The sequence below is a fragment of the Aquila chrysaetos genome, chromosome 20 (assembly GCF_900496995.4).
Source record: "Aquila chrysaetos chrysaetos chromosome 20, bAquChr1.4, whole genome shotgun sequence".
NCBI classification, from domain to species: Eukaryota; Metazoa; Chordata; class Aves; order Accipitriformes; family Accipitridae; genus Aquila; species Aquila chrysaetos.
In genome coordinates, this window is record NC_044023.1 from 13,424,619 (window position 1) to 13,442,473 (window position 17,855).

Here is a 17,855-nt window from a genome sequence, read left to right on the forward strand (position 1 = left end):
AGGTTGGCTCAAGGTCACCGAAGCCTGCGAGCCGCCGGCCTCCCCTCAGTGACATTGCTGCCCTGCGGAGTGACGTGCTGCCGTGGAGGTGAAAGCCGAGGCATCCTCCTCGGGGCACGCGGGCCATGCTTAAAGTGTTTGTGCCCAGGCTGTGCCAAAGGACGGCGGGCACGGACGTGCAGGAGCTGTCTGAGCCTCCATAAGTGGGTAGTACAGCGGATGCTGCTATGTCGCTCCGCCGGTTAAAAGCGAAGCTCCCAAAGCCGGCTCTGCCTCCCCTGCCACCAGATGCAAGCAATTTGTTTTGCATTTGGACTGGTAGTCCGGAAAACCGAAGCGCTGTGTTTTAAAGTTTATATTACATGTTTTCTTTCCAGTTTTGTTAATTAAAATCATGTAACTGGATGAGCAGTTACTGGATAGCTTGCAGGATTTATGTGAAATTTTATATTTTTTCTGGACGCTCAAGCATTTGATGCCCTTTCTCTCTCTGCTTGCAGTACATTAATTCACCTAGCTAGAAATTCTATCTGTCTGAACTGGTGACAGCATGCATTTGGGAATGGTTTTGTTTCTTACAGTATTTTCTCTTAGTGTTTGCCTACACCTGCCCATGTAATTTGTCAGAATAAACTAGGTACTCTAAAATCATTTTTTATACACTCTTCATAAGTGTTTCACCATCACTTTGAGGGGGAAGGGATCAGAGGGACCCATAAGCAAACAAAAAGAAATATGAGCACATATGAATTCACTCAAGTGATCACTCTTCTTCCTCTTCGGTGAGTTTAATCCACTGGCTTGTCTGGATCGGTCACGTAAGTTGAGAGGGCTTGACTGCATCAGTGAGCTCACCACCATAAATTTCTGGACTATTTTCCACTGCGATGCCCGCTGTCACCTGGGATGTGGTCAGGCCAAGCCTGCCCGGCTCAGTGACCACCTCCAAATGGAAATAGAAGTGGCTCTGCACGGCAGCCTCAGACCCCGCTGACCTTTTATTGCTTTCAGTGGGTCTGCCACAACTTCTTCCCCACCTCGTAGCCTACGTGCTGCTACGGCTTCCCACCTTTCATATCGCCTTTGCAGCACCTGTGTAACCATCTCGGCTCTGCAGGAGCTGTTCTGCTCGTGAGGCCAAGGAAATCTCTCTGCAAGCCATGCAGCAGCAGAGTATTTAGCTGCAGCATAATGGGTATGTTATTAGCAGGGAAAGAAGCGTGTTCAAAACGTGCATCGTCTCCAAGCACGGCTTGTGCTACGGAGTAGCGCTAGCAGAGGACTTGCTCCACTGGGGGAATGTCACTTAAGCTGCCCAGACTTGAAGCTTTACTTTCAGGACTGAAAACATTAAGTGTGGATGTGTGCAAGGACATGCCAACATAAGCAGGATTTACTCTGGTCTGCAGAACAAAGCTGTGAGTAGCTCAGCAAAGCACATAGATGCTTCTTTCATGCAAGAGTGAGTATCACCTTAACTCAGCAGTGCCTTTCTATGCAAATCTTGAACTGTTCTGCGTTGTGTCAAATAATGACTGCAGAATTAGATCCAACAAGATGACATTTTTTTGCAGCAAGTACATTAGAGACTTAGCCTTTCCAGGGCTCGTATCTTGGTTATTAATAGTATCATTTGCCTTCTTTTGGAAAATTGAATTCATGTGATAAAGAAGAACTTTATGTATCAAATTCTGATGCAGAAGTTCTGGCATGAGTGCTTTTGTAAAATACAGAAGTGGAAAATGCAGGTTATATGGTAGAAAATTATTTTCTTTTGTGTTTTTTTTGCAAATTTTATATGATCGAGCCAGCAAAGAACAATGCCAACATTAAAAAAATCCATTACCTGTTGACCTGCAAATTTAGGCAAGCATTGCAAGATTTGATAAGAACTGTTATGTAATAGTTAGTTCAGGCAAAAAAATGATTAAAAGAGATAAGTTACCATACATCTAGTACTAGGTAAGCAGATTAAAAAGAAAAAAAACTGGGAAGTGCAATAACTGGATTTAGTAATGCCACATAAACCAAAAAGATGAGCACAAATTTGGATTTTTGCACAGGGCAAGTGCTGCAGAATTTTCATCGGGGAACAATCCTCCATTGGCAAAGCATGGTCAAACAGAAAAAACAAATCTTTTTTGTCTTTAATTGTTGTGATTCTGTTTAAAAGTTACAAGACGCCAATTTTAGTATGTGGAATGCAATTGTGAAAGAATTTTCCTGAATTTTCAGTGATTGACTAAAATCCACACATATACTGGTTATTTTAATTTAAGGAAAAAGGATTTTGTTTCTTTATCCTGTTACATAACACTGGATCTATTCTCCCTTGAACACACAAGTATGTTTATCATTAATCTTAAAGGGAAACAGTCGTCCTTCAAAATCCTTTCTGAATTTTTATGTATTTTTTTTAAAGTTCGATCCCAAATGACTGGATATGAATTGAAGGTGAAAGCACGTTGTTTATTTTTTTAATTAGATTACTTTAACCTCATTTATGCATAGTTCTTTTACTGTTCTTCCCAATAGCAACAGTGAAGAAAAAAACATTGTTTTAGAAGTGACTTCAAAAATGCAAAACATACGGTTCATACAGCATCCAGCAGGAGACAGAGTATGTGTTATTGGTTTTTAGCTCATTTTTATGAAACTGGCTGGCTTTCAGTTTGGAGACATTCTTTATTAATACCTATATTTTTCATTCTATAGTGCATTCCTTTCAAGGACTTTAAATCACTCAGGAGCTCTCGAAAATCCCGGTGAAAACCTTTGGATATATGAGAGTTTTTTATGTCCAGGTAGCTGACTGTCAATTAACTTGAGACACTTCATTTTTTCCAAAAGCCAGCGTGACCACTTTGGTTCCTCTGGGTTTGCCCCTCACCTTAGGAATCAGCCCCTGTAAAGGAACAGGCATTTCTAAACTCAACTGGTGTTCGGAAAGGACCCGCTCCATCCTTTCAGGCTTGCTAAGTGCCTCAAGTTAATATGTAACTAGCTGGATGTAAGGAAAGGACCAGTGGAGGCAATCCCATACTGGATAGGCAGTCTGAAATATAAGCAAAATAGGCCACCGATAGCATTAAAATCAGAGAATTTAGTGCAATGGGGCTACTTTTCAAGAAGACCTGGGGTTTTTAGTTGCCACGGTGTTTAACTTATAAACTGGGTGTGGGGCTCCATCACCGGCAGGTTCACGTGATGGGGAGTGTACCAAAAAGCACGGGTCACATTTTGTTTTCTGTTTGATTACATGATTTAAATGGATAAACTAAGAAAAATTAACTGTCCAGGCCATAATTTCATCTAAAATAAACACGGACTAAAACTACAGCAACTTAGTGGATTGTGTGGATTAGTGAGATATCCTGGTATGTAATAGCAATAGCAACAATTTTATTCCCCGATTTAGTAATGCTTAAAATCTGCAATCCAGAGTCACTGCATGATGTTCAAATCCCTTACAAAATCTGCCTCCCTTTTTCAAGCTCAGGATCCTTTGCTATACAGGGGAACCCCGAAGGTTGCCCCCATAAAGCTTTGTATAGGAGATTTGTGTTCGAAGAATCATTAATGGCGATGCACTTATTCAGACCATCTTTTTGCCATTCTTGCTTATACCCATCTTCACAGACAGTGCTGTCGACTTGTCACCTAGATTTCTGCTGGACGTCGTGCCTGGATAAGTTTTGCCTTTTTTATTTTAATGTTGATATGTAAAATCTTCCCAGTTCCTGCAAAACCTCCTCCTTGTTCTTGCCCTGCCTTGGTCCTGAGTCCATGAACCATCATGTTCCCTTTAGCAGCCACACATTGAAAAGAAACAAGTTTTTCTCCTGAAAAAGGAAGAAATATTAAATCAATTTTTATTTTCAAATGAATGAGAATTTGCTGATGAGCATATTTTAGATCCCGGTGTGATATCCCTCCCTCCCTCCACCTCCCCTGACAGAAATCTGATCCGCCATACACTTGTGTTAATATGCATCCATCTGCGAAATTAGGCTCTCGCATCCCTGCCCCTCGAGACCTCTTTTACAGGGTGCAAATACAGCGAATCTCTTCTGACGTTCGTGCCTTCTTGGTAGATTTCCACGCGTTGTAGCCAAGCTGGGGATTTGGCCCAGTGTCTTTTTAAAACCCTGTGACCCAGACGTGGAGATTAAAAAAGAGTTATGTTATTGGATTAAACAGATACAAGAGGCGCTCACTGTGTCAGCACCCAACACCTTGAACCTCCAGAAAGCAGCTCAGCGTGTTAATGGCGAGAACAGTCTCTAAGAGGGAAAATGCAAAGGAAGGTGATTGCTAACCCGTGTCTTGGGCTGCGGTGCAAAAACCTGCCGCTCTGCCTGGTCTGCAAAGCAGCCACAGGGATACGATATTCTGCTTTCTGTGGCGTCTTAATGCTGGATACGCTCGAGATCTGATATACAAGTCATTTGAACTACATCTACCTGTAGCTGGAGTGATTTTGGCCTGTCTTAGTTAAGTTTGGGTTAACGCCTTCATGGTGGGGTTTTTAAGGGGTTAGGCTTGATTACGCTATGAATGGCACCAGTGCACATTGAAATCAATGAACTGCAGAAATAAAAATACTAATAGATTAAAGCCAGACCTACAGGAAAAAGGATAGTAATTTCAGGCACCATTTATATGCTTAATATTATACACATGCTTACGCTTTGTAATTTGGGCTCTAACTTGTGATTTCGGTTACATAAGAGAGCCGGGGGAGCCGGAGGCACTAGAGCTGCCGTATGCTGCTGCTGCTGCTGAAGGCAGAGTTCCCCCAAATATTAATCAGGCACATTCTCAGAAGTTGTGCTCTCTCATAATGAAACAGCAGACAGCGATGCACATATTTATGACACAAAAGGACTAATTATTATTATTATTATTCCACTTAGTTCCAGGTACTGTTTACATGCTTCTGACTTCAAAACAGCTTTGGCTGTTGGTTTTTTACCCCAAACATATTTTTTTTTTAAACACAGAGAGCAACCATGTGCTTTGTGTGGCTGACTTTTCTTTTAATGAGTGAGGAGCAACAGAACAAGGGAGAGCCAGAGACAGAAAATACAGGCTTTGATTCCTCTAGAGAACTTGAGCAAAATATTCCACTGCTGTCAGTGGTACAGCTGTGCTGGCAGGATCCTTAGCACAGATGAGGCTCCAGCCACTACTTACATTTCACCGATGTGACTGCCGGTTCCTAATCTGCATCGAGGCATCCTCACTGCAACCGAACAAGTGGCTGAGCTGGTGAGAAATGTTTTGCTTTGTTCCTTAATGCGGCCAGAGCCACCTGTGTTTGTGGTCCCTCGCAGAGTCTCACCGAATGCTAGCTGCCTTCAGCAAAGGATGCCTACGAATCCGAAGCTGCAGTACAGGAGAAACCTGAATCAGACAGAAGACGTAGGTGGCAGCATGCACTACATCATGTTATTAGTTTAAACCAGGCTGTTTAGTGGAGATATGTCATCAGTTAGCTGCGTATATCCTATAGCTGTATCTATTTTTCAGTTAAGAGACTTACTCACTTTGCAGATCAGCTTGGATACTGGAAAATCACGGAGTGCACTGGAGTCAGGGAAAATTGCTTGTGTGACGGTGGCATGCTGTATTTGGCATACTGTACTGCCAGCAAGGGGTGTGCAGAAGGGGTGCAGCTCTGTGCTTTTGCATGAACCAGCCAAAGAAATCGGCCTTTCCTAGAGACCACCCGGGAGGCTGCTGTGACAGAATTTGATCCCCTGGCAGCCTACACAGAGGTGATGGGCTGCAAAGGTGTGTCGCCCAGCGACTGCCATCCTAGTTTGTGGTGTCGGACGGTAGGGTCTCGTGTCTGGGAAAGCCTGGGAGAGAGCAAGGCTGTGGGGACCGTTTGGTCTTCTTTGGTCCATCTTTGCTGTTCCCAGTGTAAGGCTAGCACCGCAGGACTTCGGTGGAACACAGATGGCCCAAAATCTCCTTCTCCGCGCCAGTCTGCCCCCACAATGCAAATAGTATTTTGCAGTACAGAGGGTCTTACTAAGTCTTCAGCAGGGGTTATATGAAAATGCCTAGCGAGTCTGTATGACGCTGTATCCTTTCATTAACAGAACTAGAGGAGATGCAGGTAGGAAAGCAAAGACATATTTGAGTCATATACCCGTTTGCCTGCAGGAAAAAAGCACCGGCTTGGCGTTGCAACGAAACCCAACGCAAGACAAAACCTTGCCCTGCTCATTTCTCCTGCCGATCGCCCCGGCCGTACTTTGTTCTCCAGCTGTGAGCGGCGGCTGACCGGTGCCGGGGACTGCTCTTTTGGGAGGAGAGACGAGACCCCGGCCTCCCCGGCACCTGCCAGCCCACGCTCCCTCGTGTTTCCTCCTCCAGCAGGAGACGGCTGCCGAGACCAAACGCCCCAAAAGCCCGGCCGAGCGACGGCCGGGGCCGGAGTCCGAGCCCCCCGCCACCTTCCCGGGGGGAAACGCGGCCGCAGAGGGGCAAAGCCAGGGCCCGGGCGCAGCGCCGGTGACAACGCCGCGGGATGCTTTGTCTGCCAGAAGGGCGCCCTTTGTGTAAAGATAAAAAATCGTAACTAAAAAAAAAAAAAAAAAAAAAATGTACAAAAAATAAAAAATGAGCAGAGGAGAGCCGCGGCGGGCAGCCCTCCGCTCCCCTCCCCGCCCCGGCAGCCGCGGGACGAGGGCCGGCTCCCGCCGGGCCGGCTCGGGGGCGGCCCCGCTCCCCGCGGGGCTCCGCGGGGAAAGGCGGGCGGCCCGGGGCGGCCCCCCCCCCAATCCCCCCCCCCCTCCGGCGGCGGCCGCTGCCCCGCACCCGCCCGCCCCTCCCCGCCGCCCCGCGGCCGCCTGCCAGCCCGGGCTCCGCCGCCGTGTCTGCGGCATGGCCCCTCCTCCCCCACACCCCTTCCTTTAGGCTCCCCCCTCCCCAGCAAAGAAGAGGCCGTGCCGGTGTTTTTCCACTCAGCAGGATGGGTGATGCTCAAAGCTCCCTCATTAGACAACAGACACGAGAGGTCAGGAAGAAAGCGCTTATAAATTACCGTTTCCTCCCGCTCGGCGCTGCTAGTCGCGCCGCACCGCTCCGCCGGACGCGCCGCACCGCCGCAGGGGCGCAGCGGCGCGCAGGCACCGCGGCCAGCGGACGCAGGTACCGGCGCCTCCCGGGCGGGCGAGCGGGCGGGCGGGCGGGCGGGCGAGCGAGCGGCGGGGATACTGCTACTGCTGCTGCTGCTGCTGCTGCTGCTGCTGCTGCGGCGGCGGCGGCGGCGGGGATGGCGCGGATCGCCGTCCGCTGCCGCGGCGAACAAAGGGCGGCCGCTCCGCGCCCAGCGGAGCCGAACCGAGCCGGGCCGGGCCGGGGGCGGCGGCGGCGGCGGCGGCGTCCTCCCTTTGTCCGCGCCGCCTCGGGGTGCCCCCGGGCGCGCTTTCCCTCCCCCCCCCTTTTATTTATTTATTCATTCATTCTTCTTTCAATCCCCCCTCCTCCCCAGCTGTTTCGTTATCCCTGCGGGTTTTTTTCTCCCCCAGCGGTTATTTTCATCCACCCCCCCACCCCCCCCACCTTGCGTTAACTTTTTTTCGCGATAACAGTTTGCAGCAATTACCCACTTGCTGGCGGCCCTCCAGCAGCACATCTACGGAGCACGCTTCTCTCCTCGGCTATTTTTTGCCCTTTTTCTCTCGCCTTCCCACCCCTTCCCGCTGTATTTTTTCTGGCTGCCGTGCGCTAACCTCAAGTGAAGAGGCTGGTACAGGCAATGCTACATCTGATGCTAATGGGCCTACCTGGTGGGTAATACCGCTGCGGCTTCTTCCTTTTTACCCCCCTCGTTTTCCTTTTATTTTGTTGATCCTTGGCATGCTGAAATCAAAGTTGTGATTGGGGCTTGGAAATAAAACGCAGGGACTGCACGGGGCAGGTTACCGAGCTCAGCGTGGTGCAAAGGGGTGATAATTCTGGGTTCATCTCAGGGTAACTTGGATCCAAAATTCACCCACTGGCTTTAAGATAATGAATGCCCATCTCTGCCTGATACTGTAACAGGCGGCATGTGGGAGGACTCGCAAGGTTTCCATATAAGAACATGGGAGAATTTATTTCACACAGGCGAAGAAATGTGCAGAGTATGTGTTATTTATGAAACGGAAGGCAAGCTGTGTTTTCCTTAAGCAGCTCTGAGAGTGGCAAAACTTTTTATCTAGAAATTGTAAAAGCTGATTTCTGCTGTTAATAAGAGCTATGTTTAAATGAAAGCACCGATGAAAAAAAGTAGTGGGAGAGGATCCAGATAAACACGGAGAAATACAACCCCACACGTATTCCAGCACGGTTTGTGCCAAGGTGTGAAGATGGAGGTTTTTGGTTAGTTCCCATTTTTTTAACCGTATTGGGAAAGGCATTAAGAAAATGTGCTGAGAGGAGCTGGTTGCGTTGATAGTGCTATTTTGGTAACTGCATTTTTTTTTTCCTTATTGCTTGCATGTCACAATGTTTCAAGTCTTGGACTAGCAAAAAAGTGAGGCAGCCCTGATCGGGGGACATATCGTCAGCTGTGTAATTTGGGGCTCGGATGACAGTTGCTACCAGTTTAGGTTTTATGGCTTTGGGTTTGAGGGTAAATCAGCCCGCTAAAACCTGCTGCTCTGGAATTTGGAGGGGAGAGGCGTTGGTGAAAGCCCTGATAGTTTTGACAGCCGGGTGTTTACCTCTGGGTCTGCGTTTGGGCGAGCTGACTGATTTTTGGCATTGCCTACCTTTGCACGAGTATTACGGAAAGATTCCCCTGAAGGTTGTTGGGGTTTTTTTTAAAGCAAAAATGCGTGAGCAGTTGAGGCAGCCAGCAGCGTGACGGTATCCCTTGTCCGGAGTAAGTCGAGGCTGAAGCACGAGTGTGGCGGGAAGATGTCTTTGTTGCCCTCGTTAAACTGACACTGGAAACTTTATTTTTGGCACTTTCAGAGATAGCATCTTCGTGTTTCCTCTCCAACTGTCTCTTCGCTGCTTTGCTTTTTTTTTTCTTTTTTCTTTTTTTTTTTCCCTCTTCTTTTTTTTTCTTTTTTTTTTTTTTTTTTTCCTGTTTATTTGCCGGCATCTCGCCTTCCCTGTCCCCCTTGCCACCTCTCTCACGGTTTGGGCTGCTTTGAGGCTGCACCCACTGGAGGGCGACAGACACCTTTCCCTCTCCGTGGGGTCCCAGGGCTGCCCCGCGGGTGGGGCGGGACCCAGAGCCCCAGCCTGCGGGCCAGGGCCGAGAGAGGAAAGGCCGCTTCTTGCTGTAATTTATTAACCTGCTTCTTTTACTGTGCCGTGTTAGGGTTATTTTCTGTCATACTTTGCAAAAAGCAGGAGATTGCAGATGGCACTGTGATATTGGGAGGTGCTGAGAAGATGGTTGCATGCTCGGGGGTGCTAGATCAAAATCCTGGGGGTTCTTGTTTGTTTGTTTGTTTAGGGATCTTGGCCTAGAATCCAGTAGAAATTTGGAGTGCTTCAAATGCTACCAATTTTTATTTTATTTTACTTTGCTGTAGCCAGGCGCAAAATTTGGCATGCTACTCTGTTGGTGGTCACTAATTTGTAGCTTTTGGGTGGGTTGCCTGGAGGTTTCTTAAACGACAGAGGTGAAATGCTGGGGCCATGGCAGGAGGCTTCGGTCTGTGTGAAATGCTGTATGAAAAGAGGTGCAACATTGCCCTGGAAAAATAGGAAGACACTTTAGATTGGCTTACTCTTGCTGCACAGTGCTTGGGAAAGCTCCTGTGCCTGAGCGCAGTTCTGTTTGCAAAGCCTCAGGGAGGGTCTTGTCTTACAGCTAATTGTTGCAAGTATTTCAACGAGTTTTCCTTAAATCGATACTCTGCCTAACTAAGACTACATCTTAGTGGCTTCTAGCCAAGTCCTGTGGGCTGGGTGTTTCCAAAGAGAGTCTGAGGTGCAAGCCTTTCAGCAGGCTGCCATATTTCCCGGGCAGTGATGCTCCCAGGATTTTCATCAATGCACCTCAAGACTCTGCAGCAAACCCAAATTATTTTAATTTCACCCCATCTAAGTTTTCGAATGCTGCATAGTTTTGACCCAATGGCAATGTTGGCAGTTCCACCAGTCAGGGAAGTGTCTGCAGTGGTCCCTTAGCCCAACTTTTAATCATGCTGGCAAATGACTCTGAAAAGATTATGCTGATTTGTTTCTTTTAAATTAACCATATTACAACACACAAAAATGGATGGGAAAGCCACAGTAGTTAAAGTCTTTTGCAAGTAATGCTTATTTGATTGGTCATACTAATAAATTGTAGATCATTTAAGAAGTGCAGCTTTGAATAGATTACCCAGTAGGATTAGTGCCTTCGACTTCTTCTCATCACTAGCGTAATTTACGTGACCAGAATGGATCAGGTTTATGTTTTTTAAAGTAATCCTGAGTCCAGTCCTCTAAGCGCTCCATAGACAGAACTCAAGTTTATTCTAGTGCCACTCGGGGCGGGGGGGAGGCTGCTTGCAGGATTGGGTCCTTGGCATTTGGAAGAAAAGTGTGAGGATGAAAATGCAGTGATTTAATATTTGTTGAATTTCTTCCATACATGTGTATTTACTTGAATCCCCAGCTGCTGTAGTGCCATGGATTTAACTGATTTGTGCTAGCCATGTATCATCCCAAGGCATGTAAATCTAGGCAATACTCTTTAAATTGCTTACAGGGTAGCTAATATTGATGTAAGGTAATGTGGTAGAAATTAAGTGAAACTGCCAGTCTTCATTGTCCTTTTTTTACCCCAAAGCTGCCATTCGAAGGGCTACCATGCTGCCAGTCTGTGACACTGTGGCTGGTGTCCTACAGCATCTTCAGTATTTATGTCAGTCTCCTGTTTTTTTTTTTTCAATGTGCCTAGATTTACACCAGCAAAAAGCCGCTCGCTCATTGCCGACCCTAAACCCTGCTCCAAGAGCATCCACCAAACCCACCAGCTAGACTGGTGGAAGGGGAGCATGAGTCAAATCCCCGTCCTCCCAGTGAGCTCTCGATGGGAGGCAGCAGGGCGGGTGGCACACGGCTGCAAGAGGGTGGCTGTTGAGACCCACAGGCTGTTGGGAAGCCTCGTGCATTTTAGCAGTTACTGGGTTTCCTGTTGTGGTTCTCTGTTGCCCGGAACGGTCACAGTCTTGAAGAACACCTTCGCTGCCGTGGCTGCCCGACCTGGGTTTGAATGCAGTCAGTACTTGAGCACGGTGGAAAAATGATTACGCTGTGCCAAAACACAGCAGGAGTGCCCTGCTCTAGGGTGTTGGTGTAGGTAGGCTGCCCGTAGGTAAGAGAGCAACCGTACGTCGAGCCACGGGGTTATCAGTGAGCTGGAATGTAGTTAAAAGTTCTTCCTTTTTTTGCTTCAGATCACATGGCATTTGCATTTTATTTCACTGCCGCAATGTAATTTCCTTGCTCTTGAGACAGATATAGCCACATTTTCTGTGATGTTTTACATAGGATGAAACAAGTGAGAAATGATCTGTTTTGGCATTGGTGCTGCATTCAGTGTCTTGATGTTCTTCAAATATAAGTTCATACTGATGAAATTCAGAAAACACTATGCATGATAACATTGAAACGTGTCTGACTTATCTTGTTAGACCCATTTTTTTCCTTTAAAATATTTTTTTTGCCTTTTCTTTTTCTCTTTTTTTTCCAAACAGGAAGAGAAAATCCATTCAGGAGAGACTCTACTTCATGTAAGTGTTATTTATGTTTGTTTATGAAATTACAAAAGGGTTATAAAGCTCATTAAAATGTTCAAATACTGAACATTTACCATCTGTATATAGAAACCAAGTACAGAGCATGTAAAAATAGGCTGTATAATAATGCTCAGCAACTGTTATCTTAAATCTATCTGTGCAGTTCTTCTCTGCATATCACTGCAGAATTTAGAAACCATTGCAAAGCACTTTGCAGGCATTTAAGCAGCATGCCCATAATGTTGGTGTGTAAATCCTGGAGGGATAATGTTAAAGCGGTTTGCCCAAAACAGAGGAGACCCGTAAGTGAGAGCTCGTTTTAGCACCCCAGAGTCCTTGATTCCCAAACCCCGTGACAAGAGTCAGCTTCTCCGCCTTGGATCCTACAAAATCCAAGTTCTGCCTATAGAGCCATTTGTTTGCGTGCATGTGTATTAGTGTGTGCATGTATACGTGTGGGTAAGAGAGTGTGTGTATATGCGTATTTGGCCTCAAATAGCCTATAGGTATTTCAGGCCTTTTCTACAACCTATGGTGATACCCATTAAAATAAGAGTGGATGCCACCAGCCATTGGTGAATACTGTTGCAAATGTTTTGTGAAAGCATTTGGCTCCAGACTGACTGCTCGGTCTGGGTGAGCCCGGTACAGTATTCTTCATGGGACCAAGAAAGCTGCATGTCATAAAAATACAACAGATTTTTTTCCACACCATCTAGTGACCTGGTTTGCTTGCAGATCTCATATTTGAAAACTCTTGAGTAGCATAGGAAGCTCTGCTCTGGTATTTCTTCCTAGTAAATAAATCTGATTAAATGTTTTAAGGGGCTGCATAGGTGAAGACTCTCATTACCTTAATGCAAAATTAGCTTAGCAAGGAAAACGACTGCATAGTTCCCAATGCAGGGCCCGCTTTGCATAACTTCCAAGCATGTACTGCGTCCAGTGGCATGGCAAGCCCACGAGCGCTCACCTCAGGCTGATTTCCCATAAGTCAACATTTATTTATTTATTTTTTTAAAATAACATATATCTCAGAATTGCAGCACTCCATTATGCTTGCGTAGCAACTGCTGGTTAATATGTAGCAAAACGCCATGTGGTAACAAATGTTTTTTTGCTATTGTTGAGCTGGAATGTTAGTTCAGCTTCTAGATAAAAGTGGCTTGCGCAAGGCGCCCTGGTAGACCATGATTTCTGTGGCTTGTACGGTAGTTCTGTAGGCAACCGTGTTCTGCTCTTCCTCTCCCCTGTGCTTCCCTTCATCTTCCATGTGAGCGAGGGGTGGGCTTAGGTAAAGGCAGGGCACTGGCCCTTTGCATCTCGCAAAGCACCGGTGTGGGGTTTATATTAAGCCCGTTGCTAGTCAAGCATCTGTTGAAAACACTTTATTCTTGTTGTGTTTCTAGCAGAAACATTGTAAGATGCTTTATTTAATAGCCTTAAACCACAAATGTTCTTTGGCTGGTTTTATGGATATCATAAGACAATCTTTCAAAAAAAAAAAAAATGCCAATAGTAAGTGAAGGACACCTCACAAAGAATCAAAGAATTGTCCTTCCCTGCAGCTGGAATCCTAGCTGAGACTACCTTAAGAGTTTGTATCTTTCAGAAGATACATCGTCATTTTTAAAAGGTAACAGGGAAGGAAAAAATCCAGAAGGCTTTTGATTATGACCATTTTCAACATTTGTAGCTCACTATTATTTCATTCTAGTGTCGGAAATTCAGACCTCTTGAAAAGCCTGTGAAGCGCATGCTTCCCAGAGATTTTAAATGGGAAAGAGTGCAACAAAACTTTAGGGGAAGAAGCTCCCAAGCAGAGAAGAGCCCAAACAGACAAACCCTACAGCAGTGACTGTATGGTGTCTGGAAACTGCAGAATAAGCATGCAGTGCAGATCTGAAGAGTTTTGACTGGAGATTTCAGTATCACAAACAAGTAATCGGGAGCTTCCTAAGTCCAATACATGTACTCCAAAATGAATGAGTAATGAAAAGTTTGTGGTCCAGAGGCCATTTGCGGTGCAGCCTTCCATCACCTGCTGTGGCTTTTCAACAGCTAACAGCAAGCTTTGAGCATCAGAGCCTCTCTCTTCTGGTTCTGTGCATGACATATTACAACTCTGACTCGATAACTCTTATTTGTGCCTGTCTGTGCATTGGCTCCCCTTGGCTTCTTCAACTGTGTGAGTTTCCAAAAGAGAATTAAACTCCAGGGATAGGAATAGTGAGGCTATAACGAAATGGCAGGATCGTGAAGCATCCAGGGCAGGGACCTCTCCCAGGCCCTGTTCAGAGGGAGTTGAGTCCTGTGGCAGTGAATGCTCGGTGGGGATTAACCCCTCAGGGCTGTGACTTGGATGGGTCACCGTGACAGGAGGTGACCACTTTGAGAAGGGACTCTTTGTGACAGTAACCAGCCATATGTAGTTGTAATGATAAGAAAGGGACCATCTTTTGTAGTCACTTTGCGACAAATACTACCACAATTCATTACTTTCCATCAGTGCCTCATCCTATGGAGGAATCACCACTGCCCATCTACATTGAGGAGGGGACAGAAGTCCCGATTGGTGAGTGCAGTTGGGATGGGATATGTTTAAGGGGGGGTATAATGGTACCTGGGTTTTATATTCCTCACATTTGTGTATACACATTTGTCATTGAAAATTTTAAGGCCTGTTGCAAATGTTTTGGGGGTTTTTATTTTATTTTCTTAATGCAGGTGTATTTTAGAGCTCCTGAGGATTGTTAAATACAGCTAGTGTTGGTTTTCAACTAATCATAAATCAAAGTACATAATTCATGCAGTGACATTGAAAGCTTCCGTGCAGGATCTCTTAACACAAGGCTGGGGAAGACCACGAGTATCACAAGAGGTAGTTCCCACTTCAGCCTTTGACCTCGGTGTTGACATACTCAGAATAATCTGCTGGCTGGGTCAGCAGTTTTTGTCTTGCTGACAATGTCCTGCCCAGCACCCAGCAGACTCACGTTGCATGCACCACTGAATAGCCAGGAGAGAGTTAGAGAGGTTTGCCGTTACCTGTGTTGCACGTCGGAGAGCTGCACACTCCCATTTCTGAGCTCTGGCAGGGATGTATTGTCACTACATGGATATATAGCTTTGGATGTTGGGTTTTTTGTTTGGTTGGTTGGTTTTTAAATAGAGGAGCAGTCTTTCAGATAACCGATAAAGAAAGAGACTAAAAGATCAATAAGTTGGTCTGTGGTGATCTCTTTGGACTGTAGAAAGCTGTGACTGCAGCATTTCCCAGAGCCTTTTATTCAACTTGTTCTCAGTTGCATACAGTTAGTATGCCTTGGCTACCACCTTGGGAGTCTGCCCTGTTGAGCAGATGTGTCTCTTCAAATAATTTTTTTTTATTCTACATCCTGAATTTTTCCATTCCTAAATTCAAGCAGTTGCTTCTTGTCCTACTGTCTTTTGAGCTAGATTAATTACCTTCCTCTACACACAGTACCTTGAAGGTATTTATAGCTGGATCTCAGCCCAGGAGTCTCCTCATTCATAGACCTTATTAATTTAGCTCTCTTACTCTCTCCTTCGATCATTTTTATTGTCCTTATTTGTATTTCCTTTCATTTTTCTATCTCCTTTCTAATCTGTGGAGACTTGAACAGCTCATACTATATCCACTCTGGTTGTTTTGACATAGCATTATGCTTTAGATTTCCATATTATCCCTTCATATGTACACATCCAGAAATAGCTTAGCTTTTGACACTTCTCCCGCATCACTCAGTAGCATCACAGAGAGAAACTGTATTACTTGGCTAATCTTACCTGCAATCACCTTTAGGTCTTTCCTGGATTCACAGCTTTGCAGCTAGCTGCTTCTCAGGCAATGTCACAGCTCTCCTGAGATGCAGGGCTTTATACTTCCTAGCACTAAATCCCCATCCTATTGCATGCCACTTACTTATTTTACTCAGGAATGATTTAAGACAGTATGCCTATGTGTTTAGTTTAATGCCTTGGGATTTTATCATTTATGTAGAAGTTGTTACTGGTTTATCATATATAGAGCAAAGAAGTACTTACAATTTTATGTTTTGATACCTATTACAACTGTCTTCTGCACGTTACTCCAGACTCGTTTCCCAGCTCCGTCATACTTGTTTGCATACCTTCCCTAACTTTTCTTTCCTCTAGTTATAAAAGTTCATAATGTAAAAACTGACAGGTTTAGCCGCCTCCTTGTCTTCATTTTGTACCTTTTCTTATTATATAGTTAGTATATTGTTGCTGTATCCCTCCTATGCATGGCACGATGTGGTCTTTCCCACAGCAGATCATCTTTTCCTCACCTCTTCTGGAGTGATAGTTAGCCAAACGTCTGCTCAACATCAGTCCCCTCTTGTAGAACCATTAAGGCTAAGTTCTGTCACGGCCCCTGGTATTTCATCTTGTCTTTCCCATTGCACTGAGGAAACCTGGACTGCCAGGATGGCGGCACCTGCACTAAGAAAAATACCGTAAGGCTGATGAATCACAAAACTGACCAAACAAACAAAAAACCCCTATGAGTGAAAAGGTTTTAGAGGTTGTTTGTTCGGTGCTGTCATGAAGCAGGTTTGTTGGATCAGGCTGCGAAATGCAGCAGTAGCTGTGAAATGGCCAAATTGGGTTGAGGAGGGCATCGTGTTTACTTATTTTAAATAAGTATCTGGAGTGTCAATACAGCAAGCTGTGGTTAAGGGGGAATGAGTGGAAAAAGTAAATGATGCAGAGATGAGAGCAAACCACAAGCTCTGAGTTTGGTATTTGAATGCCTGACATGGGTCAGGGCTTTTAAAATAGTTGGATGCAGTATAAATCATCAAGGTAGGAAGTCAGCTGCAAAATTCTGATCTGGGTCTGGGTCTCAGTTTTGGTCCTACTTTCCATTGAGCTTACCAGTGTGATCCAGATCCAGGGTGCCCATTTGCACCTGTATAGACCAGAATAGGAATAAAAAGAAGTCCTGCCTGAGTTTAGGTTGGAGAAGAATAACACACAGTGCAGTTGTTAAAACAATTCAGCACAACCATCATTTACGTTTAAAAGGTTGCTTGGAGAACTTAGATTATATCCGCATCTAAAACATATTTTGGAGAGTATATGGAGCGCATACTGTTCTGGCCCAAGCCTGACTGGTGGTGGTAGATTGCTTTGTAGCTTCTGTATTTATTTAAAAAAATAGAGAAATCAGTAGGTTCTTTCAGTCTAAATTTAACAATGCTAATTATTTCAAGCAATTTAAAAAGGAACATAAATCTCACTTGTTTATTACAGCTGCTTCATGAAAACAGCAGCTACAAATAATACCCTATAATGAAAATCTAGCTAACACTGTCATGAATTAACCAACAAGAGAATGAGCGTATGGGATTGGGACAAAGGCAGCATTTCCTTCTCTGGAGGGAGGGTCTTTGTGTTGAGGAGGTCATTATTACCTAAATGCTGGTTTTATCTCCTTGAGTGAAATGAAGACTTTGACATTTCTGCATAGATGAATATGACTTTTGATTGGAAAAAGGTCTGAGCCCTACTTAATTTTTACGTACTTTTGCACTTTCTCAAGTACATTCCTAGAGGAAGGTAGGTAAGCGAGATGCAACAAACATGTTAATAAATCAAAGATATTTCTGAGGAGATGGAGAATATTTTGTGAGCACTAGCAAAGAATCTACAGAATAACAATAAAAGAGTGCAGGTCAGACCCTGGCAGTCTTGGTTCAGGCACAATTTCAGCTGTCTTCCACACAAACAGTTCAGGAGATTCAAGGTGAGGAAATAGGCAGGGCAGGTGGTTATTCACCATGGCCGTTCATGCTAAGGTCATGGCCATACTCCCCGATCAGCATTTGGAACGTGCTGTGTTAAGCACTGAAGAAAACACCTGAGGCCACACAGTCCAAATTTACATTTTATAAAGCAAAAACCCAGGACAAAATATTTGTATTGGCAATCATTGTATTTGGCCCATACAGAACACCACCGAGGGAATAATTGCCTCCTCGGGGATCAGGGAGCAACAGAGCTGTAGGCTGAGATGTTTGTTTATGTTTTTCCTTCCAAGTCACATTTTGAGACATTAGT

At 45.1% G+C, this 17,855-nt stretch overlaps 1 protein-coding gene across 9 annotated transcripts in view; it reads left to right on the plus strand.

Annotated features, from left to right (window-relative positions):
• The first annotated feature begins 6,967 nt into the window (after positions 1-6,967).
• Positions 6,968-17,855, plus strand: part of SLC6A6 (solute carrier family 6 member 6) — a 57,864-nt gene continuing 46,976 nt past the window's right edge. For 2 of the 9 annotated variants that reach the window (XM_030043968.2, XM_030043969.2), the window contains exons 1-3: positions 6,974-7,164; positions 11,706-11,741; positions 14,257-14,322. In XM_030043968.2, coding sequence (XP_029899828.1) covers positions 14,268-14,322 — 55 coding nt within the window. In that variant the 5' untranslated portion in view covers positions 6,974-7,164; positions 11,706-11,741; positions 14,257-14,267. Of the gene's footprint in view, positions 7,165-7,716; positions 7,806-11,705; positions 11,742-14,256; positions 14,323-17,855 lie in introns of those variants that run through there. The other 7 variants (XM_030043966.2, XM_030043967.2, XM_041118701.1 and 4 more) reach the window with 6 other exon arrangements.